Source organism: Typopeltis vanoorti, chromosome 18, assembly GCF_054136105.1.
Source record: "Typopeltis vanoorti isolate ZY-2024b chromosome 18, IOZ_Tvanoo_1.0, whole genome shotgun sequence".
Lineage (NCBI taxonomy): Eukaryota > Metazoa > Arthropoda > Arachnida > Uropygi > Thelyphonidae > Typopeltis > Typopeltis vanoorti.
In genome coordinates this window covers 49,178,361-49,205,363 of record NC_143566.1, presented here as the reverse complement: position 1 = coordinate 49,205,363, position 27,003 = coordinate 49,178,361, and the positions used below count along the sequence as shown (strand labels likewise).

The following is a 27,003-nucleotide window of genomic DNA, read 5'->3' as shown; positions in this document are numbered from 1 at the left end:
AAGGTCTGTCAATGGAAGTTAACTGAAGTCGCTGGTTATTTTGGACTTGGAGAGAACGCACTGAATAAACATAAATGGTACGGTCACTCAGTGTCATTTATGCTTTTCAGGTGGGAGCTCATTGTAGTTCAAAATTTCGCTGCAGAATTTAATAGGAATATGTTTTTCTTTTATCATTGCTAAAATACTGATTTTAGCAATGATTGAACTCGAAGTGTAATATATTTATTACAGTTCCGCCATGTCCGCCTTGATCTTCTTCCATGAATCGGAAACCTAGCATTGTCCCACGCACAACACCATTCTGTAAATAACAGGAGAGGTTAGAGTGTAATTTTGAATTTGTACTGTTACTGAAAAAGTCCATTTTTCGGTTGATTGTGAAGAAATAAGACTATCCATAAATGTATTCTGACTAGAATTCGGAGATATTTCCAAAAAAAAAGATGAACTTTTGTTTTCGTTTTTTTTTCAAAAAAAGTGTAATAATGTGGCACATTTATTATTAATATTATTATCATCATCACCCTTATCTATGCATAACATACTTTTTTACACCTGAGAAGAGTTTCAAAATAGTATGCGTATTATGCATTGATATAAGGCACAAAATATTCTCGCTTTCAAGTGAGAGCAAAACTTTACATTAAAAATCTACCAGAAGTAAACAACGTCCACTTGAACCCCTAACCTGACTTGAATGCCGGGGATGGGCTTCTACAGTTCTGTCAACAATTTAATCTATTAATTACTAAAACCTGGTTTGAGATACCAAAAAGAAAATGTACACTTAAAAAATTCCAGGGGATGTAGGAACATATCAAAGATATTATATTATGAGAAAAAAACAAATTTAAAAATCAAGTAAGATCATACAAAAGTTACTCTGGATTTGACTCAGTTGGTGTTTGGTTTACTGAAATGCAACAACTTGAGATATAACAAGCTGTAAGAACCAAGGGAGAGGCCCAACTGGGGTAACCCAAGTAGATAACCTGAAGATAGAGAAAAATGATATTAATATAAACATAGACCGATAAAAGGAAAAATATAGGAAAGAAAAGCACAGAAGGAAACTCATTTTAAGGACACAAGCATCGAGGCAGCCAATGATTGTATAAGATCAAAGAACAGGTCAACAACAACAAAAAGAAAAAAAAGCCAGCGATCACTCAAGGTATTCTAAACCTAATAGACGAAGCAAAATGCTAAACTCCTCCAAATGAAGAAAGTAAGCAAAAATATTAAAAAAACAACTAACAAAATACTGGAGCATTCTTATAAAGACAAAATTACTAGAAGATGTGAGGAGTACTTACAAAAACTCTGCAGTGTAATGGAGAATATCTAGACAAAAATGCCAAAAAAACAAGACTTGAAATGGACGCAACCATATTAAAAGATGAATTTGAATATATATATATATATATATATATATATATATATATATATATATATATATATATATATATATATATATATATATATATATATATATATATAGCATTTATAGCATTATATATATATATATATATATATATATATAATGGCTGCGAGAAGGGAACTGACGGAGTTTGAAAAAGGCATTGTGATAGGATGCCATGTTGGAGGCATATGTTTGGCAAACTGCTGAAAAATTGGGCCATTCCAGATGAACAATCAGTTGACCTGGGATGGCACCAGTGACGAAGGTAGTACGAAGGCAACTGCTACCCGCAATGAAAGACCCACCACACTCACCGAATGTGACTGTTGGGTGCTACGAAGGATAATATGTAAAAACCGCCATTCGTCGAACGATACGCTGAATGCAGAGTTCCAGGCATCGACTGGAACACAAATTCTGAACAATAACATTCGGAACCGAAGCTTACAACATGGGTTTCTATTGTAGGACCGCAGCATACAAGACTCACATTACCTGAACCAAAACGTAACGTCGTTTTCAATGGTGCAAATAGTTTTGCACCACTGAAAAGAACTTTTTGCAGTGGTGCAAAAAAGCGTCGGAAGCTGTGTTATAGAGCGACGAATCACGCTACACACTCTACCGTGCAGATGGGTGTGGCGGATGCCCGGTGAACGTCTCTTACCAGACTGCGTTACCCCGACTATTAAATTCAGTGGTAATGATAGGGTGATGATTTTTCTTGCTTTGGCCTCGGACCTCCGTTTGTGGTGCCATGAACATTGAACTATGACAGGTATCTGAACATTCTGGACAATGCAATGTTTCCTACTTTGCGGCGTTTCTAAAGAACTAACCATTGTATCTTTCAGCAAGACAATGCATCGTGTCATAAGGCCGTTGCTGTAACTACTTAGTTTGTGGACATGAACGTCACCACCCTTGACTGGCCTCCATATAGCCCTGATCTCAACCCTAGTGAACACCTGTGAGATGAACTGGAGCGTAAGGTGAAGTCAACGTTGTCCTTAAAAACTTTTATTTCCATGGATTGCATTCTACTTATGTCTCTGCTAATAAAATGAGCAAAAAGCCACTTCTATGAATCAAAATCTTGTTTTTCAGTGGAATCTTTAATGTCCTAAAGTGAACTACTTTAGGACACTGTTAAACATTTTTAATAGTTACACTGTTAAAAATATTTTTTTTCATTGAAATCCTTTTCATTATCTCTTGATCGAAACTTCCATCATCAGAAAGTATACTTCCTGAATGTAAGTTATCACTACACGTCAAATCTTGCCGATTGAGTCTAACACCATTAACGTTTACATTTTCTCGGGGATTTAAAACCATGCTCCTCTTCCTGCTGTTAATATGTAAATAATCCATAGTTTTGTGTCGCGCTGTTTCATTTGCCCAGGTTTTTTTTCTTTAGCTCTTCTTCTAAATCTGCCCACCACATACATCATTTGCAAACACGGTTGTTTCGCCTTACTAGCCATCAACCGTATCTAGAAAACTGCTCATCGCATAGTGAACAGCAGTGGAGTTAAGATCTTTCTTGGTACAATCAATTATTAAGTGTAAGCCACTCCGAATTTGAAAATTTACTATTCAGATTCTTGGTCATGACTATTTTTTCTTTTTCTATTCCCATCGTTTCCAAACTTTCTAAGATTTTTTCTCGTTACAACGGCTTTTTTCCCTAATCAAGAAATGCTATAAATAGGGTTTTCCCCCACTTTCTCTGTCTTTCCATCATTTCCCTTAAAGCAAAAATCAAATCAACGGTTAAAGGCTTTTCTGAAACCAAACTGCTCTTCCCTTCGATCTTCCTCTATTTTATCTCTTAAATATTGTTGCCACATCATTCTCATTTCTCTTCCAGTAGTCACAAGATTTCCACCGCCATTTATTAAAAACAGAGCGTTTTATCCTTTCTTCGTTGATTAATATATATATTTTTTCTTCACTTCAGTCTATTTCAACATGCATAGCTTCAGCATTCTATCTCGTTTTCGCTTGACACATTTATTTTCCATTTACCACTTAACGGTGCCTATGAGAAGACTATGATCTCAATCTAAAGCAATAGACAAATCTTTGATGTCGATAACGTCCCTGCTGCATTCTTTATCAAGGATAAAATAATCAATTATTGATTTTGCTCACCATCAAAACTATGCTGCGCAATTTGATTGCCGTATCGTCTCTCAAAGCCGTTTCAGAAATTATTTCTGATTTCTGTGACCAAATCTGAATGGACCTAAAATGTTTTTCTACTAGTGGTCTTTCTTCTTTGACGTAGGCCTTTCAGATCTTCTAACATGATTCCACTCTTATTTTGAATAATACTCTCCAAATATTCATCTAATAGTGTCTTATCCTCCATATCTAAATTTTGTCTTAATACATAATCCTTCGTCTTCCACCTTTACGGTGTCCAGGTTATTCTTGGACTTCGCAACCGTTACTCGAGGTTGCCTACCGGTGTGTCGTGAGTCTGTCGATGGGTGTGTGCACGGGACAGGTCTGTTCTAGGGAAGGAAAAAACCCGAGTATTCAGCTGAAAAAATCCTACCACCGTACGAGACCAGCTAACTCAGCTTTTGTCGGAAGAGACCAGATAAAGGTTCCTTACGTCAATGACAGGAATCGAATCCAGGTCTTTCCGACCAAATGGCTTCGTTTATACCGACTGAACTACGGAGGCTCTTACCTGGATAAGTAAGATTCATTTTCTATTCCAAAGATATTTAACGAATCTATTTGGAATTTGTAACGAATTCCATCACACTTATAAGTCTGTCATTTACTAACATCGGCGTTTGATTGGCATCCGCTCTTTTCCAAACTAAAATGTGTCTCTTTTTTTTTATTGATGCATTCTACGATAACAAAACAATATTTTGTTATCGTAGAATGTTTGTTAGTGCGTCGTGAGCGGGTCAAATGAGTCTTGTATGCGAGCGGTTGACTGCTACGTGGTAGCGCATGCGCAGTTTTAAATGGAACATTGTTCGTTGAATTCATACAGAATTTCAAACACACTTTACTAGTATAAAGTGTTTGGAACATTGGCAGGTCGAATGAGTCCAAATTTAAACCATTCTGTGTTTCTAATTTTTGTCCAGTTAATGTATTTATCATCTTGATTCCGAATCCGTTAGTGTCACACAGTGGGTTCGAGACCAAATGATTCTTCCCATTAGAGAAGTCCCTTGAATGTCCCCATGGATGCTACATATTCAGAATATAAATTTTATTATTCTACTTCTTAACGAAGAATTGAGCTAACGTAGTTTGGTGGGCATTTTGTTTCTTTTTTTCATTCACCCGACAGTATGGTCCTATTGCCTCTTTTACTCTTCTGCAAATTTTACTGCTTCTCTCTTCATCAGGAACAGCCTCTAAATATCGCTGCTTAAAATCTTCGATTGTACGAAAAATATTTTCAAATTGTTTCCTTGAATCTATTTTGGCTGACTATCTTTTATATATGGTTATATTTTCTTCATATTCTTCTGGATCTTCCCGCCGTACATCTAAATTTAGCAGATCGTAATCACTCAGTTCTTCAGAATGAGATTTAATTAATGGACGTTATCATTGAAGGGGAGAAAGAAATGAAGGACGTACGAATTAGTCGCCAACACGCGAAATCACGTTCTTTATACGTACAATTTTCCAACTGTTATACAAGCAAAATAGCTACCACTTTAAAAACTACAATGATCATAAAAGAGAAGTTAATTTTCTAACGTGTAATAATAAAAAACTCATCCCAGAAGACTGATTGATTACCCTATTATCGGAATGGATTCTCCTTTTTGTGACATGAGCAGAAGTGTCGAAGGGTCTCGAATCTGTGGGCGTACTATAGCAGACGACATAAATTTTGGCGGTAAAAATTTGGAACATAGTGTATATGGAAGTAGTATAGTATGCCATTAAAAATAACTTTGTAAAATGTTTCAAATAGGTAACTAAATTATTTCATCCTGGTGAGTGATTTTTTTAAAAAATAGTTAGCCATAAAAATGTATACATATAAAATTTTTAAAATCTGTAACATTTATTGTTAAGACGTACAGGGTGTCCCAAAATTCACGCAAGATTTAAATTTAGCGCCATTTGTACGGTAAAGTGTTGCCAACGAGAAAAAAAGACAGCGTGACAGCTGACAGTTCAGGGTTATTAAAAATGACCACACACAGCGAAGAGAGTTCGTTGAATGGATTATGGAACAACAACAAGTGGATGCTTATTTTTCGAACAAAATCATTTTCAGCGATGAGGCTCATTTTCATCTTGATGGCTTCGTTAATCGACAAAATTGTCGCATTTGGGGTTCAGAAAATCCACGAGTGATTGTTGAGAAACAAATGCATCCACAACGTGTCACTGTTTGGTGCGGATTTTGGGCTGGAGGCATCATCGGTCCATTCTTCTTCGAAAATGCGGCTGGTAAGGCAATAACAGTTAATGGTGCTCGCTATCGCGACATGATAATCCAGTTTTTGTGCCTGAATTGCAAGATATGGATGGGGACGACATGTGGTTTCAACAAGACGGTGCCACATGCCATACAGCCCGAGAAACAATTCAATTACTGCATGAGTCATTTCCTGGTGGTGTAATTTCCCGTTTTGGTGATAAGAATTGGCTGCCCAGATCATGTGACTTAACGCCGTTGGACTTTTTTCTTTGGGTTTTTTTGAAGTCTAAGGTTTATGCCAATAAGCCCACCAGCACTCACGCCTTGAAGGAGGAAATTGAGCGCTGTATCAACGAAATTCAGTCACATTTATGCAAAACGGTCATGGAAAATTTCGACAAAAGAGTGCGTATGTGCCAGCAAAGCCGTGGAGGCCATTTACCCGATATGCTATTCCATGCATAACCCTATATTGTATACTTTATGAATCAATAAGAAATTACAATTTTTAATTAAAAACCCGTGTTTTCTATCAAAATTACTTGCGTGAATTTTGGGACACTCTGTATATAGGCACACTAATCGAATTTTAGAGGAGCTAATCGAATTTGGGTATCGAAAAAAAATGACGCATTAATCGAAAACGCACTAATCGTCATTAATCGAGGATTACTGTATATTCATACTTTTTGAATAGTTCAATGGAAAAGTCTACTTTTACTATAATTTTTATATTTTATTTTGTAACTTGGATAGGTTTTAAATAATATTCTAATCGATAAATATGATATGAACATATTTAAATACACGCAAATATTCTTCGAAAACTAATCTTTACTTCAGAATACATGCATATATTATACGTCATGTCCATGTACTCCTTCCCTCTCTCTCTCTCTCCCCCCCCCCCCTCCAACAGTCACTAAAATATTCTCTTCTTCGTATTTATTTACCGTGGTTCGTGGTTTTTTGAGCTGCATTTAACATTTTATCGCGTAGTCTAATCCCGGATTTTTAATTTCCAGTGATATATTTAGTTGTGACTTCACACCCAGTAGCCTCATTCGAAGAATAAGTAGCGGTTCGTTTTATCCACCTTTAGCATTGCTATATTGAAACAGTTAAACTGTGTTAGTCGCTTGCCAAAATTATAGTGAAAGGTAATGTTTATTAATTTTATGAAAGTTCCACTAATAACGTTATTCAAAAATATGTTAATGTCTTGTATGTAATTTAACTCTCTTAGGCTTAGTAAGCTTTATGTATTGTAGAAATACAGTAAATGAATTCCATGCAAAATACTGAAAATTAAATATATATGAAATATTAGGTTAATATTTAATAATTAATTCGTTTAAAGAAAATACTTCTTTGTCTTGTGGTTCTTACAGTGTGCATTTATTTTAAAAGTACACAATAAGACAAAGAAACTTATTGAATCCTTCATCATTAGTAAACGAGGAAATGTCAATCACACATATTCGACGCAGTTCTTGGTCACTTTCAGAAGGGCCCCATTTTTGTCATCATTTAATAGTTTCAGCACGGCTTCGGCAACATCAGAGGGACTGGAAGAAAAAAAAAATTAGAATAGGAGAATCATATGAAGTGTGACAAATCTCGTTAGTATTGTTTTATTTTGGTTAAGATAAGCTACTTCATGAAGAGAATTTTCTAGCTGCATTTTAATGTGTAAAATTATTTGATTAGTATCGCAAACATACACCATTTCAGATATTATCTTGTTTAACATTATTTAAGAAATAACCATTAAGATTTATGTTAATGATAACAAGAAATAGAAAATATAATTGCATATTTTGAGTGTTAGGTGGTAGAGCACCATCGAACCTTCTCTGTGAGAATACTGGCTTTGTTTAGGGCAGTGGTTCTTAACCTTTTAGTAGCCGCGGCCCCCTAAGTGTCCTGAAATATATTCGAGAGCCCCCTAGTTTGTAGTAACATAATAATAATAATTAAACATTTTTAAATTAGTAGTTTTACATTATAATCTTACAGATTCTAGTGACAAAAAATCAGAAAACAGAAATTAACTTTACTTAAATATTTACTAAATGAGACCTCTGCTGTTGAACACACTCTACTAATTTGTCTACTCTTGCTTCAGTTTTGTTACTCAATGCTATTCGCATGCAAGAATCTATTCGGAATCGATTTCGTTTTAATATTTACCATTGTGAAAATCCCTTTTCACACAAATACGTAGAAACAAAAGGGAACACATTTTTAAAGGCGATAGTAAACAGTTGCGGATATTCCCTCCGGATGTGTATCCGAAATTGGACCAAATCCTGAAAACGGAGATCAGACTAAAATCCTTTGTCAATTCCAGTAGTGTGTCATCGTCCACTGGTGATAAATTTGAATTTTTGCAGTTATTATATGAATCTTGAATCCACAATTTTTACAATCGAGTTCATTATTTGGAAAATATTCATCGAACTTTTCAATTAATCTCTGGAGATGATATTAAAACTAAAGAATTTACGTGTAGTTTATCAAATTTAAAATTGTAGTCTGAAATCATTTGCGACTAGTTCAGAAACATTTCAAAAACTTCTGAAATTCTCTTTGAATCCATCTATGCAGTTTTATTTTCATTGCCTCTATTTGACTTAGGGTAATAAAAATGTTAGACTGATTTCCTTATAAAGATAAATTCACTTGATTTAGAATAGAGAAAATATCTTCTAAACATGAAAGTTTTGTAATCCAATGCAGGCTGCATTTTTTATCATTTAAAAATATTTCGACTTCCGTTTTTAATTCTAATAAACAAGCAAGAATTTTCCCTTTCGACAGCCACCTAGTTTCTGTATGAAGTAGAAGAGCGATGTGCGATCGGCGCCAACTTCTTCACGAAGAGTCTTGAATTTAGAGTATTTGCTTTTATAAAATTTACAACTTTTACAGCAACCTCATTACTTCCTGTAATTCCAGACTCGTTTCTTTAGAAGCTAGTTGTTCTTTGTGTATGAAACAATGAGTAACCATTATATTAGAATTTGCAATTTGTTTTATTCGAGAGACAGCACCGATACGACGACCTGTCGTAACGGCTGCACCATCTGTACAGATCAGATTCCGACACAGTTTTTCCACTGTAAGTCATTGGATGTGAAAATTTAATTTATTTTTGTTAAATATACTTTCATTTGTATCAGTTTATAATTCTAAACAAAACAACATTTCTTCAAACATATCTTCTTTATTATGGTCAATATTTCGCACATATCCCAAACAGATAAGAATTTTTACTTGTTGGAAACGTCAGTTGATTCATCTATTTGCAGTGAAAACCACGGAGAATTTTTAATATTCTGAATTATCTGCTCTTGGAGATCGTCCGCAATCAGTGTAGTTCTATGACAAATAATCTTTCGACATAAGCATTTCTTTGATTTTATTAGCCTCTGATATCCCAAATAGTTCCTCGCAAATATTAATCATGCATGGCTTCAATTTCGCAATATGCAAAGCTGTTGTAAACGCAGCTTTAACTAATGATTTATTTCTAACAGTTATTGCATTCATGAAGGATTTCTGGGTTTTTTTTTCCATCTTTTTTTTCTTCTAAAAATCTCTTCTCGTTTACCTTGTTATGCTTGCCGATGCTTCGTTTTTAAATGCCTTCTTTATTTGGTTTCAGATATTCATTTGAGAGGACTACACCGCAAACATCACATTATGGTTTTTGAATTTTATCCATTTCTACATTAAAAACTCCGAATTTTATATAGCTTGTATCATGTTTCCTTTGTTTTCTTCTAATTATTTTTTACATTTACGACTAGCGTTATTTTCTGTTTCACACGCGTTTACATCATCCGTGGAATTATCACTACTTTCACATTTTTGAAAATCAAATAATTTTCTTTGTTTGTTCATTTTATAAGAGGGTAAATTTTAAGAAATAACAAATCAGTATTACGACACTGAAAGTTTCGAAAAGTAATTGCCCTCAAGTAACACTCGACAATGTTAAGTTCTATGCATCGTAGTAGTATTGTTTGAAACTTCAGAGAATCACTTCTATAACACGTCCAGTAGGCAGATGTCACGACTGGCAGTGTTGCTAGCATCGAAAAGTCGACTTGTTGCGCCACCACAAAAGAAACTACTGCATTAAAGTGCATAATTCGGATAACTAATATAAACCGATACAAGTTTGAAAAGAAGTAATATAAAGAGCAAAAAATAATTATTTAACAGATTTTCAAAATTTTACAAACTAGAAACGTTTTATAAATTTTTCTCGGCCCCGGTTAAGCACTGATTTAGGGCATTCTTACTGTAAAACTGTTTAGCTCTCGAAGCCTTACCGAATAACTGGGTATTCTCTTTCTATAAATGCAACCTTTTCACTGCTATACTTCTTTTTCAATCCCAAGTACGTATCGGTCTCTACTATCGTTGGACAAACAGCGCACACCGACACTCCTGATTTGGTGAAGTAAAAATCACTCTGCAAAGAGAGAAAACAAAACAGTTAAAGTATGTTGATTGTCTACTAATTTTGCAGGACGATAGCAGCTAATGAGTGTTATATTGAGAACACTTTACTTAAATAATAGCGTACGTTTACTGAAGTATAGCATGAAAAATATTAAGTGTTTCCACAAACCAGTTCAGGATTAACTACATATTATTATTCCCTTGTTAATTTTTCTCTCTGTCATTAAAAATGGGAATGATTGAGATATTTTTCGGCACTGCTTACACTTCGGTCTGGAATCCTGAAGTGCCCTCAGATCTTGTACTCTGAGTTGCACTGTTATCGTAGTAGGTCAGTTGGAATTATGGTCAAATTCGAGCTATGTGACAATATGTTATGTTTGTAAGTTGCCGTGTGTTCTTCTGAACCGACTTACCTGTTTTGAGAAAAAGATGAAAAATCCGACTACTTTCCTTTAGGTAAATTCAGATGGAAAAAAAGAAAAAAACTTTGTTTTTTTTTTCTTTCCATCCTGCACGTCCTGAATCCAAACTCCGGAGGAAAAAAAAATATAGGCAGGTAGGTTTTGAGGATGAAGGAGTATACCACAATCACATCGATCTGTCATGTTATGATGCATCCACATTCACCTGAATCTTGGGAAGCAAAATTTCACAAGTACTTCCTTAAGAAAAAAAAAGGGGGAATATAATGTTAAGTTTTGCCTTAAAATGTGTATCATTACTATCACGCTCATTCCTATTGTTATAGTCGAACATCCTTCAAACAGTACATCTTCATACCATCAAATTGCCAATTCTTCCCACATTTCTTTAAGGACTTCGAATTTTTCCCGCGTTTCACACACGCTCAATGTACTCTTCACCCATCACAAATTTTTGATTTCGTATTTTACATACCCAATCCATGCCTCCTCCTAAATCTAAATTTTTTTCTAGCAAAGTCAGCGGCATCGTGTGCCCGTCAAACATCTCGCATCAAAAATGATCATAGTTCTGGACACAAAATGCCGTTATTTCTGTTATCCGAAACTTCACCTTCTGCTTTTAGCTTACGCCATTTTACAGTTGTTTTGTTTAGACCAGCGGTTCCCATCCCGCTTGTTTACCCCTTTTAAACCTATTTTTAAAAATTATTTTTATATTGTACCCCTCGTTTTTAAAATAATGTTTTTTTTTAAATACTGACACTTTTGTTCAGTGCCTATCTTAATAGTGGAAATGAGGTAATGAGTTGGGAAAGGAAAATGACTTCACTAAAAGTACAAACCAAACCACAGATTTAATTTTACAATATTCGCAACACAGAAATAAGTATAGCTTCATGTTAAATATTGATAATGATGATCAAGTATTTAACAAACTTTTTATTTATTATTATAAATAATATTTATTTGTGTATCTGAAAAGTCTGTAATAATTGGTATACAGGTCACTATTCGATTGCAATATTGTTGGTGAGATCGTTGAGCTTCCTTTGATGCACTTAATTTCTTGAAATCAGGCTAGAAAGATGCAAGATAGTCTTAAATCCGGACTTGCATTAAGCTTGTTGCGATACGTATTTTTTATGAAGGTGTAAGAAGAAAGAGCTCTCTCCACTAATTCAGTATTAGTAAATGGCAAGAGGTATTTGAGTGTCTTCTCAGTGAGCTGTTCGTATTCCTCACTGACATCTAACCAAAAGGTAATAAGATGCTTTCTTTTAAAATCAGAATTTAAAGAAGAATCGGTTGAAAGTTCAATTAACTGCTCTTTTTCATTGATTGATAGTTTAGCTTCTTTGGAGAATTCTTCATTGAAGGGATCTACAATCCAATTGTTTCCTTTTCCATGTTGAAGAAAGTACTTATAAAAGGACACTTTGAGATATTCTAAGTGACTTAAAATATTCTCGTTCACGTTTTGCGATAGCTGCAAGTCATTCTCAGATAAGTTGTCCAGACCTTACCTCCGTATGCAAAAGTAATGTGCTGTGATGGCTGTTCATTTCTTCACACAGCGCTTTAACGTGGTTGTAACTTAATAAAATGTACAACTTTTACAGCCTCATTAAGAACGTCTTTCAGATCACTTGGAAGAGGCTTGGATGCAAGAGTTTGTCTATGAACGCAACAGTGACTCCATGGTACATCGGGAGCTGCTTCTTTAACTTGGCCGCGTAGTTCTATAAAACAACTTGACATAGACATGGCTCCGTCAGTGCATACACCACAACAATTCGACCAACTAATGTCGATGAAATAAATCGATCACATTAAAAATATCAACAGGTTTTCCTCAATTTCATTTTCTGTCAAGTACGTCTCGATGACCAGTAAAATAGAGAAATCAGTAACATTTACACTTTCATCGACCTGGATAGAAAAGAATTTAATTTTTTTAATTCTATCTACTACTGCAGCTTTAATTTTGTCAGACATATCCTGAATTCTTCGAGACATTGTATTGTTTGAAAAAGAGATAGTATCGCTTTTGCGGACATGTTCTTCCCTTTTTTACTATCTCCAGCAGTGGGTGTTACTCGTAGCTATGGACACGTATTGAGAAGTACTTGGCGACGGGTTATAATCCACATCAAGTTTTGGTTTTTTAACCGTTCCTGTTTTCAACCACTGGTCCATAACTGACACGTCTAAAAATCACTGACAATAATAACTGAAACTACGTTAAACATTAAATAAAAACACTACTTAAAAAGAATCGCAATTAAAGACAACGCACTTACTTATACTCAGTCAATAACTGAACTGATCAAACAGTCTGGCTACGAATGTATTTTTGGAGAAGTTCTAGAAACGCCGCGAAATAGAAGTCAGTGGAAGGTTCGTTATGTTCTGGAAAGGAGGATGGGTGACAAAAGTGACGGATAAACTCTGCGTAATGATTGGTAGAAAAGGGGGTTGTAGGAGGGGGTTCACAACCATGCCGTCACCAATCATCATTCGCTAATGTGAGCTAGTTTTGAAGTGCCTCCATTCGCGGTGATGCAAACTTAACAGTTATTGTTCCATAACCAACGTTTTGTTCAATTTACGTGTTTTTTTTCCGCATTACTGATTATTTTTCATGTACCACTGAACAGCCCAGCACGAATCCCCTGGGGGACCGCGTACCACAGGTTGGGAACCGATGGTTTAGACTGATTATATCTTTCCATGAATTGCGCAATTGTTCGTGTTGCTTCCAGCATTTCACATATCATTTTCTGGATTGGAGATATGTTGTCCTATTATTATGTGTTCTTTTGCTGATTAATTGGAACTTGCATCAATCATACTAGATCGATTTAAAACCAAGCAAAGCTTTGTATAAAAAGCTGTTTTAAATAATTTTGAATTAAATCATACTGACATGTATGTCTTAGAACGTTGATAATATTCTGTGAAAACTTGACATTTCTTATCATGTATATTGTGGAAATTTTAAGAGTATCATTACGTGACACCTCCAAGGAGTCCGAGGACTCATCGTAGGAGGGCACTCTACTCCATTCCGTTAGATACATCTAACCGTCTACTCTATTGCTTAATTCTCCCACTACACACAACTAGCATCAACGCCATTTACGATTTTTGTTTGTGAATTATGTTTTGTGTGTTCTTCATTTAATTTAGATAATTTTTCTGATGAAATACGGGTCGCAGTTTACTGATAGATTGATGTGTAATACCATTCGGCTTCTCCATTAATACAAATATGCATTTTCTCCAATGAATAAATACAAACTTAAAATTGTAATACATATTTGAACTACTTACTCCGAAATTGCGGGTCGCTCCAACCACGCCATACTTAGCTGCACTATAGGCTGCAATATTAGGAAATGGCATTAAACCTAAAAATAAATTAAAACATTGCTTTGTAAGCATTTTCAATTTCCTACGAAATTCCTTGAAGGGTTTATTATAGGAATCTGAATTTAATGAATCGTAAGTGTCGTTCTACAAAAATGGAATTCTCATCCAGAAAAACAAGAGAGCGTCTAATATTCATATATAAAATTATCTTAAATAATGCATTGTGTTAAAAATAAATAGTAGATCAGTATAAAAAGCTAAATTTTACGCGCTTCATTTTTAACTTTTATTAGTACACCCGCCACCAGTTTGATATCAGATGAGTCAAGTATTTGGAACCAGACTTCTTTAATACGACTGTCAGTCCACATTTCTCAGCGTTATGCACGAATCCTACTTGATTTTCAATTTTCAAATTAATCTCAGAGGGTGACTAATTATAGATAACCGTTTTCTGTAGACCAATAAACTTTTCCAACGATATTCTCCTCAAACTACGCAGCAATGGCACACACGCAATATAACGAGGTACTTTGGTGCTTTTATTCGAAACATCGCCATGGACACGACTCGATAAATGACTGGATCGTAAAGCAAGTCCAGGCGAGTCCCATGCAGGACTCGCCTGGACTTGCTTTCAGATTCAACTTAAGGCAATTGGCATTGGTTTCATGCTATTATTTGAATTACGTCCTATTAATTGCTGTGTTCAAACAGGCAGTGTTGCTGTTTTGAGTAGGAAAAATCCATTCGCGTCCATATAAGATCACTAACTCACCCTTAAATGAAAACACTTATAAAACTTGTTAAAGATTCTTTAACAAATATTATACCCAAGGTAAAAAACTTTTCACTTATAAAGCTTCTTCATGTCCCAGACGGGATTTGGAAACCAGGCGTTTCCAAACAGAGAGCACGTCGATATTGACTGAACTTCCAGTTTTTTGCAATGGGAAACTGAAGAAAACTCAACTAAAGGAAACTGCAGAAAACTTAGAAATACCAGTCCTCAATTAGTGTTTTGTTTGCTAATTCTAGAGGTATACGTTGGACAAACGATTTCTCTTTATTCTCACTTTATTTTTTTTTCTCTCTCTGTCCAGTGCTTTTCACAGACGAAGCCTTGTTCTATTTGCAGTTAACATAAATAACTTAGAGAACGTTTCTAAGTTAAATATTCGTGGTAAAGAAAACAGAAGTCAGAGGCCAAACCAGGAAAAACAGAATCATACCATCACACCGCCACCTCCGAATTTCGTAGTCGGGGTTATTTACTCTGGTAAGTGACGTTCACCGGGTTTCCGCAACACGTAGAAGGCGTAACGTGATTTGTCGTTCAATAACAAATATTTCCAAGTTTCCACACCACTGTACACGCTCTTGGCACCACTAAAGAGACGACGCTACATGGTGGTTCGGATACCGTGGGACGTACATATTGCATATTTCCTACCATGGAAACCCATCTTGAGAGCCTCGATTCTGAATTGTTTTTTGTGTATAGATTCGTGTTCCACTTGATGCCCTGAACTCCTCATTCAACGTTTTGGCTTCTTTATGTCCCGGCGGATTTGGCGGATTTTACTTATTACCCATCGCAACACCCTATGGTCACGTTTGATGAGTAATGTGACGTCTACTGCGGGTAGCACTCGCAGTTGACTCCTTGCGCTCCTATCACAGTATAGTATCACTGATTGTTGACAAATTATGCCATCTCAGGTCAACAATTTTCCGAACATGGCATCCTGTCACAACGTCTCTTTCAAACTCGGTCAGTTCCCTTCTCGCAGCCACATCACCTGGACACAGTTGCACTGTCTTGGGAGCATCTTATTTCTCCAAATTATACTGGCTACAAACGAGTAACTTGTTACATGACACGATGGCCCATGGGGGTTTCCATTGATTTCTTTCCAAGCAGTGAACATTAATCAAAATCCACATGAAGTTATTTAGTGAGAATTGTCGAATGATCGCTACCCATCAACGTACGAGTAGAATCTGTGGACACAGATTTCATAAGACTGTGTTAAATAGACTTGCAAGACCTTTGTACTCTGACTTATTGAAAAACCTGGCATCGAACATTTTCGTTTGGAATGCAGAAAAAACGTGGTTCATGTGTGACTGAGCTTTCCCATACTTCATATAATGTTTCCTGAAAGATGGATTGAACGAGGTGGACTAATTACACCCGCTTCGGTCATTTGACCAAAATTCTTTGTTTTTATTTGTGAGGACATTTGAAAGTATTAGTGTACTCTTACCCACTATGGAACGTTGATGAAGCGCAGGATTTGAACATGCATGTAGCGCCACCAAACATTACTCATGAACTTTCAGACGCTGTGGCTATCAATCAAAGTCTCAAACAGTTGTGTTGCTAGCAAACGAAAGTTACTTTGAATACCTGCTGTGATATACGTTCACATTACAGTGTTTCATTTACCAATGGATGCAAGTTTATTTCTCGACATTTTTCTCGATTTTTTTCGGCATTGCGTGTTATTGACATTCCAAAAAAAAATACAGACCTTTTTATATATCAAGAGATGGAAGTATAATTTCATCCTTTTCCTTAAGATGATCTCATCCAAAGGGAGGTGGGAAGATCATCAAGTATAATCCGTGGATTCGCTGGACTCTTCTGCGTATACCACAGATATTACACACACACACACGACATATAAAAGACATTACTTAATTGTCTGCACTTTGGAGTCTATAAAAAGTCAACCCCAACTGTGAATATCTTAATTCACTTTCAAAAAATCTAAACTGGAATCTGAAATATTTGCTTTGGAACAGCACTCGTAGAGTGTTTTCTTCATACACTGACTCCCTCCCTCTAAAGTGGCTGTTAAGTTAACTGAATTTAGCTACGAAGTGACTGCTTTTGACAACTTTTTAGTTTAATTATTAAGGAAATGTTCAACTTGAAGGTTTCCGTTTGATGAGACTTCAGCTGCGACTTCCGTCAGCGCAAGGATGCGGAAACAAATTATCGTCAACTTTTGAAAAATGTACTAAAATTGCAAATATAAACATTTTTGCGTCCTATGACCGAATAGTTATAATAGCTCTTCCTAAAATGTGTGAGAAAAGGAAATAATAGTGGTGGTATTTACGGATAACAAATAAATTAAAAGCATTTGGAAGATTTGATTGTGGGCCATTGGCAAAAGGCGCTTGTGATCTAGGAGTTAGTGTACGCTGAAAACACGAAGAAAAATTAGTAAATGAATATTTTTTATCTTAATTGAGAATAGAAGTGTCATGAAATTATTGCATGAATTTAAGGAATTAAAGAGCTTAAATCTGGATTTATTGGATTTTCGATTTTCCATTCTACCACTGCCTCAATTTTTAAATTTGTTCAAAAGTTCCCTGCGGAATTTGACAGCAATGTGGTTTTCTTGTATTTTTGCTTGAGTAAGAATTTCAACGACATCATAATAATGTTAGAATTCGTTATTATTACCTGCTATGGAGGCTGTATTGATTATTCTTCCCCCATGTCCACCTTGGTCTTTTCCCATGAATCGCAATCCCAGCTGAGTCCCACGCACCACACCTTTCTGGAAATAACACAGAGAGACAGTTGTAGGGTGGAATTTGAATTTGTACTTTCCTATAAAGAGAAGTCCATTTTGGGGTGATGAAAGACAAATAAGGCTATTCTTAAATACATTCGGAATACGGAGGGGGGGGGGATGCTACTTTTAACAAAAAAATTTATTTCTCTTTTCAAGAAATGCATCACGTACTATTAATAATAAATTTCATTTATTAATAAACGTGTGTGTGTATTAAACAACCATTTATTATTATCATCGGCTTTCCAGAAGACTTCAGTCCATCACAGGGAGAAACGTCGTGAACTGCACGAATTACGGCAAATTCTACTTTATGTATAACTTACTTGCCCCTTATGGCATTATCATCTTGATTGTAAGGGAAGCAGCACTCCCAAGGACCCCTAGTTGGATCTATTCTCTCCTTCTTCTACTTTGAGGAAGATCCACTTAATTTAATCTTTCCTATAAGGCCTTATCAGCCAACTCTTCTTATTTTATGACCCTTTGCTGTTAGAGTACTCGAGGGCCATGAGGTCTTTTCATTTCTGGCCTTACAACTATTCTCTCTCTATAAACCTTACTATAATTCTTATATAATCTACTCTTTCCCCCTTCAATATACCCTATTCCTCCTATGGGTTTAAATTCGGAAGCTTTAAGGTAGCCACTGAACTATTCCATCGTCAGGCTAGTTCTCTGACATGGAGAACATAATTCTACTTGTAAGCTGACAGAATATAATCGGATTGAATCTATGGGAAACGACCCTGGAATGGAAAAGGTAAAACAAAAATGGAAACGACAAAATATAATATACATAGCAAACTGGAATGTAAGAGGAATAGCATATAAAGAAATAGAATTAGACCAACTATTAAATGAAAAAAATGTTTAAATAGCAGTAATCACTGAAACAAAAAAGAAATTAAAAGGAACTATGAGATCCGAAACTTTTAATGTGATATACAGTGGAGTCGACAGAGACCAAAGAGCACAAGCAGGAGTCATGATTTGGATTCATAACTCCCTTTCAAAACAGTTAAAACATTATAAATTATGGAATGAAAGAATAATAGAAGCTAGAATAAAAATAGATAGAGGCTATTTAAAAATCATTGTATTATATGCCCCAGAAGAAGGAAGAGAACAGGATAATATTATGTTGAATTTTTTCTTGATAATTATTCATAATACTATTACACTTTTTTATAAAATCTTTATCAAGTAGCTTTATTTTTATCCTCCTACATGTTTCGCCAATCTGTTTCTATTGGCATCCTCAGGGAATACAAATCAGTAAGCACAAAATGAATGTTACAGACTAGGTTATAACCGATGGTTCTAAATCATACAAAAATTGGTATTGTGCGTGACAATGTGCGTGTCTCGTTAACGTGATTTATTCGTGATGACTCATGACGTAATTGTTATGAAAGTTCATTTCTTTGATATTTAATGATCTGATAAAAGTTTTCCAAATTTCTGGTAAAATTAGACCTTGATTCTTGTTTAGGTTTTCAGTTTTACGGACGACTGTAGCCTTCTTTAAAGGTTCTTGAATGGTAGTTATCTTCTATGTATGGCATAAGGCTCTTATCCCACTCACTGTGATGGTTAGTAGAGGCAAAGTGGCATGAAAGGCCTGAAATGTCTTGTCTGTTATTTCTGACATATCCTATGTGTTCTTTCTTTCTCGTTTCGAAGCTTCTAGAGGTCTGACCTACGTAACTAATACCACATGAGCAAGGAATATTATATACTCCAGAGTATTTGTAGAATGGGTGAGGATATTTCGGTGATCTTAAAAATTTCCGAATAATATTGATTGGTTTGAATGCCACTCTGATCTTATGTGGTTTTAAAAGGTTAGCTAATTTTTTGGAAAGGTTGTTGACAAAAGGAATCGTAATTGTACTGATGTATTGGACGTCATCACGTTGTCGATGTGGTATATCAGTAAATAGAATCTTGTTGTAGAGTCTTTTAGGGTAACCATTTAAAGAAAGTTCTCTGGAAATTGTGGTTAATTCCGTTAGTAGGTCATCCTTGTCTGTCGTATACTGTATAGCTCTTTTCTTGAGACTATTGATAATGCTAAGTTTCTGAGCTATGTGATGAGCTGAGTTGAAATGGAGGTAACGTCCAGTATTTGTAGGTTTTCTGTATACAGATAGGTTGATACTATTATTGGATTGTTTCTTTATTAAAATGTCAAGGAATGGCAGTTTTTTATCTTTTTCCATTTCTAATGTGATTAGAAATGGAAAAAATTAGGGTAACCATTTCCATTAAATGGTTACCCTAAAAGACTCTACAACAAGATTCTATTTACTGATATACCACATCGACAACGTGATGACGTCCAATACATCAGTACAATTACGATTCCTTTTGTCAACAACCTTTCCAAAAAATTAGCTAAACTTTTAAAACCACATAAGATCAGAGTGGCATTCAAACCAATCAATATTATTCGGAAATTTTTAAGATCACCGAAATATCCTCACCCATTCTACAAATACTCTGGAGTATATAATATTCCTTGCTCATGTGGTATTAGTTACGTAGGTCAGACATCTAGAAGCTTCGAAACGAGAAAGAAAGAACACATAGGATATGTCAGAAATAACAGACAAGACATTTCAGGCCTTTCATGCCACTTTGCCTCTACTAACCATCACATTGAGTGGGATAAGAGCCTTATGCCATACATAGAAGATAACTACCATTCAAGAACCTTTAAATAAGCAGCTATAGTCGTCCGTAAAACTGAAAACCTAAACAAGAATCAAGGTCTAATTTTACCAGAAATTTGGAAAACTTTTATCAGATCATTAAATATCAAAGAAATGAACTTTCATAACAATTACGTCATGAGTCATCACGAATAAATCACGTTAACGAGACACGCACATTGTCACGCACAATACCAATTTTTGTATGATTTAGAACCATCGGTTATAACCTAGTCTGTAACCTTCATTTTGTGCTTACTGATTTGTATTCCCTGAGGATGCCAATAGAAACAGATTGGCGAAACATGTAGGAGGATAAAAATAAAGCTGCTTGATAAAGATTTTATAAAAAAGTGTAATAGTATTAGGATAATATTAATTTTTATAATCAGCTACAAAACATATATAATAAAATGAATAAAAATGATTAGGTAATTTTAGCAGGAGACCTAAATGCAAGAATTGGAAACACGAAAATTAATAATAATATAGGAATACATCATGGAGAACATACTCTAAACAGGAATGGTAAAAAGTTGATTGACTTTGTAGTTTATAATAACCTAAAAATAATGAATTCCTTCTATAAACATAAAGACATACATAAATATACTTGGGCAGCAAGAGGATGGAAATCAATATTAGATTACTTTATATTAAATGAAAAGACATCAAATTTTCACTAGATGTTAAGTTCACAGAGGATATGAAATAAGCAGTGACCACTTCCTTGTTAAAATAAAATTAAGATTTCCACCTAAATGGCTACAAGTAACAAGAACAGAAAGAAAAAATGAAGCATTTGTTTATAAATCTAGACTATTGAACGACAAAAAAAAAATGGCTAAATGAACAAAGAATTAACCAATATCTAGATAAAATAAAACAAAACGAAGAAATAGAATGGCTTAATATAAAAACGATACTAAATGCTGCAGCAAATGAAAGCTTAGGAAAGACCAAAAAATTCAATAAAAGGAAAAAACTGAAGATCTGGGATGATACAATCAAAGAAATAATCAAAAAGAAAAAAAGAAGCCTATCAACAAATGGTTAAGCAATAAAAGGTTAGAAGATGAAATAGAATATAAAAGAATAAGAGCCGTAGCTAAAAGAGAAGTCAGAAAAAGACAGAATCATGGAACAAATTTATTTCTAATTTAGAACATAATTTATATAAAATAAGACCCAATGTATATAAGATTTTGAAACACTTAAATGCAGATACCAAAGAAAACATTAAAATTAAACACCGAATTGAAATTAGAGGAATTTCTAAATTACTACACAGAATTGTGGTCAGACAAATCTTTTAAAAAAGACAACTGGCAAAACAATTAACGACAATGAAAAAGAAATAACCAAAGAAGAATTAGAAATCAGCCTGAAAGAAACAAGAAACGGAAAATCACCTGGAGAAGATAAGCTAAGTTCAGAACTATATAAATACGCAGGAACAAGATTCAAAGAAAGACTCTTATTATTTTTAAATAAACTTTACTCAACTGGTATCCCCCCAATAGAATGGAAAAAAGCAATTGTGATTCCTATCTTTAAGAAAGGTAATAGAGATGACCCTAAAAACTATGGAGGTGTCAGTATGCTAAATTCCTGTTACAAAATATATAGCAGAATCTTAAATAACAAACTAATGAAATATTCCGAAAACTTTACTCTAGAGGTATAGAATGGATTTAGAAAAGGACGATCATGTATAGACTCAGCCTTTTGCCTAAAAGGCTGAGTCTATATTTTTTTCTATTATTAATTTTGCCTAAAATTAATAATAGAGAAAAGAAGAGGATACAATTTAGAAACATATATTGCATTTATTGACTTTGAAAAAGCATTTGACAAAGTTATAAGAAACATATTATTTAACATATTAAAAGAAAGACAAATACCAAATAATATCCTAAAAGCTGTCACAAGTATATATGAAAATAATCAAATACAAATAAGATTAAATCACGAGCTATCATATCTAAGAGACAAACCAAGGGGTCCGACAGGGATGTCCCCTCTCCGCAACTCTTTTTAATATTTACTTAAATGAAATAATAATAAAATGGAATAAAAATTTACATCACTGTAGGAGAAAGTATTAAACTTTCTCCTGCAGTGAACTTGAACACTCTCCTTTTTGCCGACGACCAAATAATAATTAAAAATTCTGAAGATAACTTACAGAAAGCTATTTTAAATCTAAATGAGATATCCAAAGATTATGGTATGATAATATCAACAGAAAAATCAAAAACTATGGACTCTAAAAGGACAAGATCCAGCAATAACAAAATAGTAATAGATAACAAGATCTTAGAACAGGTGAATTCATTTAATTACCTAGGATGTATGATCACATATGAAAATGAAAAAGATATAAACGTAAAAATTTATTGCAAAATATTTAAAAACAACAGTTGTAATTAACTCTATATTTAAACCCAAACCTAGTTCAAAAATAAATCAGACTAAAAAGTATACAATACATTAGCCCTACCAGTCTTAATGTATGGAAGCGAAATCTGGACAATAAAACAAAAAGACAAAGATTAACAACAGCAGAAATGAAGTTTATGAGAAAAACTGCAAAGTATACCCTATTTGATCACACAAAAAACGAAGAAATTATGAAAGAATTAAACCAAGAACCAGTAATAGAAAAAATTAAAAAATATAAACATAAATGGGTGGAACACGTTCAAAGAATGAAAACAGAAAGATTACCAAAACAAGTCTTAAAGTACAGGCCATTAGGAAAAAGAAAAGCGGGACACCCTCTTAAACGATGACTTCTAAGGCCGGAAGGCCATGCTAGGCCCAAATCCTTGATACGCATGATGATGTATAACTGACTTGTCATACTACAAATGTGTTGCTAGTAGGTTTATACATAAGAAGAGAAAACCGAAATTCTCTAAGGAATAAAAAATCTCAGATCTCGAGACAGACCAGACCAGATGAGTGAATGATGTATCGCAAGAATCCGACAGCTTCCTGCAAGTGATACATCGGGATATACAAAAGTAGTATTTTGGAACTTCTGAAGATACAGACAGAAATATGCATAGTGCTGGAATATCCCAGGCCTCTGGCCCACGCTCTTCTTCTATACATCGAGTTTCTTCTCTCTTTCTTTCTAAATGCAAATCCTCTCCATAGTTTTGCTGACGACAGTATTCTCCACTCGTCTTCATTCTAGAAACCTTGTAGTACTCAAATGATTCAAGTTTAAAGATATTCCTTAACTAATATCTTAAATACAGTAGACCCTCCTCACCATTCTCAGAGGGAGAGTGCAGTTAATGTAGTGAACTTCAATTATATCAAAACAGTCTTGGGTTATTTCTTGAAAGAGAGGTCTTTACTTTGCTCCCTCTCACATTTTGATAATGTTACTATCTTCAGATTTAAGATCTGTTTTCTTTTTAGTTTTAGTTGACTTTCCCATCAAGCCTGTCCTCTTATAACTGCCGCAGTATCCAGACATATTTTAATAGTATACAAAATTCACTTCCCAATGTACTCCCCATCCGCTGGCTTGTCCTTATAGTTTGGCTTTTCTAAGTTCACATTCTATTTTCTAATTGCATTCTATCCATTCGACCTAAATTATTGTATTAAAATACTACTACTACTAATAATAATATCTTCCGGCCAAGTCGCCTAATTACCTTTGAGAAGATGGTTTTTAAAAGTCTGTCCTGTAAGTATTAATACCTTCCATACAACTGTCAACAAATTTCCTAAACTAATCTTATCTGTAAATAATAAGGGAGGTGTTTGTAGTGCAATTTGCACTCTAACGAACTGTTCGGTAGTTAAAGTGTAAAGTATAAATCGTCAATAGTATTATGCGCTATGTTTAATCTGTATTCAAATTATACTTTAATAAACGATTTTGTTAATACTTGTTGTTGCTTAAAGTTATCAAAACTACAAAATTCCATTGCGTTTCCTTGCGGCTAATTTTTTTGAGAACTTATTCATTGAATAAGTAAATGAATACCTAAATTTTCATAAGCACTGGAATCAGCTAAAAGCTAATGAATAATACAAAGAAATCCATAATATTTTAAATCGTTTTGGTTCACAAGTAGCAGGTTCCTCTATCAAGGTCAAACGATTACCATCTAATCGGGTCTCATTGTAATGATGACGATCCGTCACTAATTGAGCTAAACTTCCGACATTCTTTGTTAGGTTCACGAACGTGTGAGATGGGAGATGAATTTTATCGCCCGTGTGAGACCACCGCCGTCCCGCTTATTCCAGGCCTGAGTATTCTCTAAAGCAGGATTTCTAGACTAAGTAAAAAATAAATGTAAAAAAATCAACAAAAATAAAAAAAATTCTTATCTCTTCCACAGTACTAATGTACTGTAAGGTTTCCAAATAAACCTTTCATGGGTGGAAGCAACATCATAAATTACTTACCAGATTAACATCCACCATCTTTTGCCAGTCATTTGAAGGTATTCCAGCATTGTTAGCGACAATGTCCACTCGACCCATATTTGAAATCACCTCCTGAAACACACCTTCAAAAGAAAAAGAAAAAAAAACACGAGTAATTAATCATCTGTATGCTTTATTCCACTATTATAGCAAGGCTAGTAGTCTGGTCACTCTGATCTTGTTCAGAGTGACCAGATTCGTGACATCATTGGCTGATAAGATCAGTGACGTCATGAGTATGGAATGTTTGGAATTTTTTCGCTGGGGGACATGGTTGTCATTGAGGTCACGTTGTGTCTTTTTGTTCGCATATGGAATTCTGGGTAATTGTTTGCGTATGGAATTGTGGGTGATAGAGATAAGATCGAGTATGGAATCCTTGGAATTTCCATGGGGGATATATCTGTCTGAGACATCACGTTGTGTGTTTTGGTTCGCATGTGGAATTCGGGGTAATTGTTTGCATATGGAATTGTGGATGATGGTTAGAGTATGAAATTCTGGGTAATGGTTAGAGAGAGGAATTCTGGGATAGGGTTGTGTTTGTCATTGACATGAGATGAGCTTTTCATTCATGAGGGGCATTATGGTTAATAGTTCACGTATGGAATTGCGGGTGATGGTCAGAGCATGGAATTCTGGGATGTGGCTGTGTATTTCATTGACATGAGATGAGCTTTTTGTTTGTGTGTCGCATTATGGTTAATGATTAGCGATTGGAATTCTGGGAGAATATTTGGTCAAGTTTTGGGGTCTTTGGCTCGATTGTGGAACTATGGGAGAATATTTTTTAATATACCAGTAGACATTTTCTAAAATAATTAATAACTGGATATCACTGGTGTCCTCCTCACCCTTCTCAAACACACACGAGACCAGATTATAGGATACACATTTATTTATTTATAGGATACACATCTTTTTTCTTTCATTCATGTTTACATTTTCCAAAATAATTAACTATTGGATATCAGTAGTGTACCCCATTCACCTCAAACGCACACACACACTTTTTTTTTCATGTTTACATTTTCTAAAATAATTAATTACTGGAATCTCAGTTTTACTATTTTTTTTCCTTTCATGTTTTACTTCTCAATAGGTTGTAGTTAGACATTTTCTAAAATGATTAATTATAGGCTATCAGTAGTGTTCCCCGCATCCCCCTTCGAACACACACACATTTTTTTCCTTTCATGTTCACATTTCTAAAACTAATTAAATGTTACTTTTATTACAATTCTAAGCAGAATAAATATTCTTAAATATGGAGAACACATCAACGATACCTTAATTGTTCATTTAAGTTTACAAATACGCATTTATGTGACTGAAATATTATTTACATGTATATTCACAATAAAAAATTAAAACGTAATTATCTAGAAATATTTCACAAGATTTGTCTCTCTTGCTATTTTCCTGAAGAAAGAAAAATTCCAAAGCCTTTTGTGTTCGCCCATTATTTTACTTTATAGGATACACAAAACAGTACAACACAACATACACGCAAGATGATCTGTGGCCTGAAAGAACGAAATGCACTTGATTATTGTTCCTATAGGTTTCTGTCCAATACGACATCATTGCATTGAAGTGGAAATGGACGTTATTGTCATGTGTGTAAAATTCTGAGTGATGGTTAGAGTATGGAATTCTGACACGACAGATGAGTTTTTTTTTGTTGCTGTTGTTGTTCTCGTGTAGCATTATGGGTTTTTTTTTCGTTCCCGGCATTAATTTCACAGTAGTGATATTTTTTTAACTCATTTATTATGTTAGGTATTTTTTCCAACACAAATAATTATTTATTCTTATTTCAACTGAATATTAGGTCTGGTACTATAATTTTCATCTTAATTCCTCTGTTACAACTTCCAAAGATTATACTTTAGACTCCCATATTTTCAAAAGAAAAATACGGGAAATGAGAGAAACAAGGATTGGAAGTAAAGTAAAGTCACCCGTAACCTTTTCTGTTAATTTTCACAGTGTAGTGTGACATATTTCACTAAGACTTGGTAATTTGCACTCGTAATTTTTCTTTTCGCATTCATAACTAAACAGATATTAAGACAAATTAAGTTTTGACATTCACACC

The 27,003-nt window shown here is 34.6% G+C and overlaps 1 protein-coding gene across 1 annotated transcript in view; it reads right to left on the bottom strand.

Moving 5' to 3' along the window:
* Positions 1-7,232: 7,232 nt before the first annotated feature.
* LOC150096653 (15-hydroxyprostaglandin dehydrogenase [NAD(+)]-like) overlaps positions 7,233-27,003 on the bottom strand; it is a 34,165-nt gene continuing 14,394 nt past the window's right edge. The window contains exons 4-8 of the mRNA XM_090408415.1: positions 24,882-24,985; positions 17,610-17,706; positions 14,087-14,163; positions 10,193-10,335; positions 7,233-7,417 (exon numbers count right to left, since the gene is read on the bottom strand). Coding sequence (XP_090264541.1) covers positions 7,321-7,417; positions 10,193-10,335; positions 14,087-14,163; positions 17,610-17,706; positions 24,882-24,985 — 518 coding nt within the window. The 3' untranslated portion in view covers positions 7,233-7,320. The remainder of the gene's footprint in view (positions 7,418-10,192; positions 10,336-14,086; positions 14,164-17,609; positions 17,707-24,881; positions 24,986-27,003) is intronic.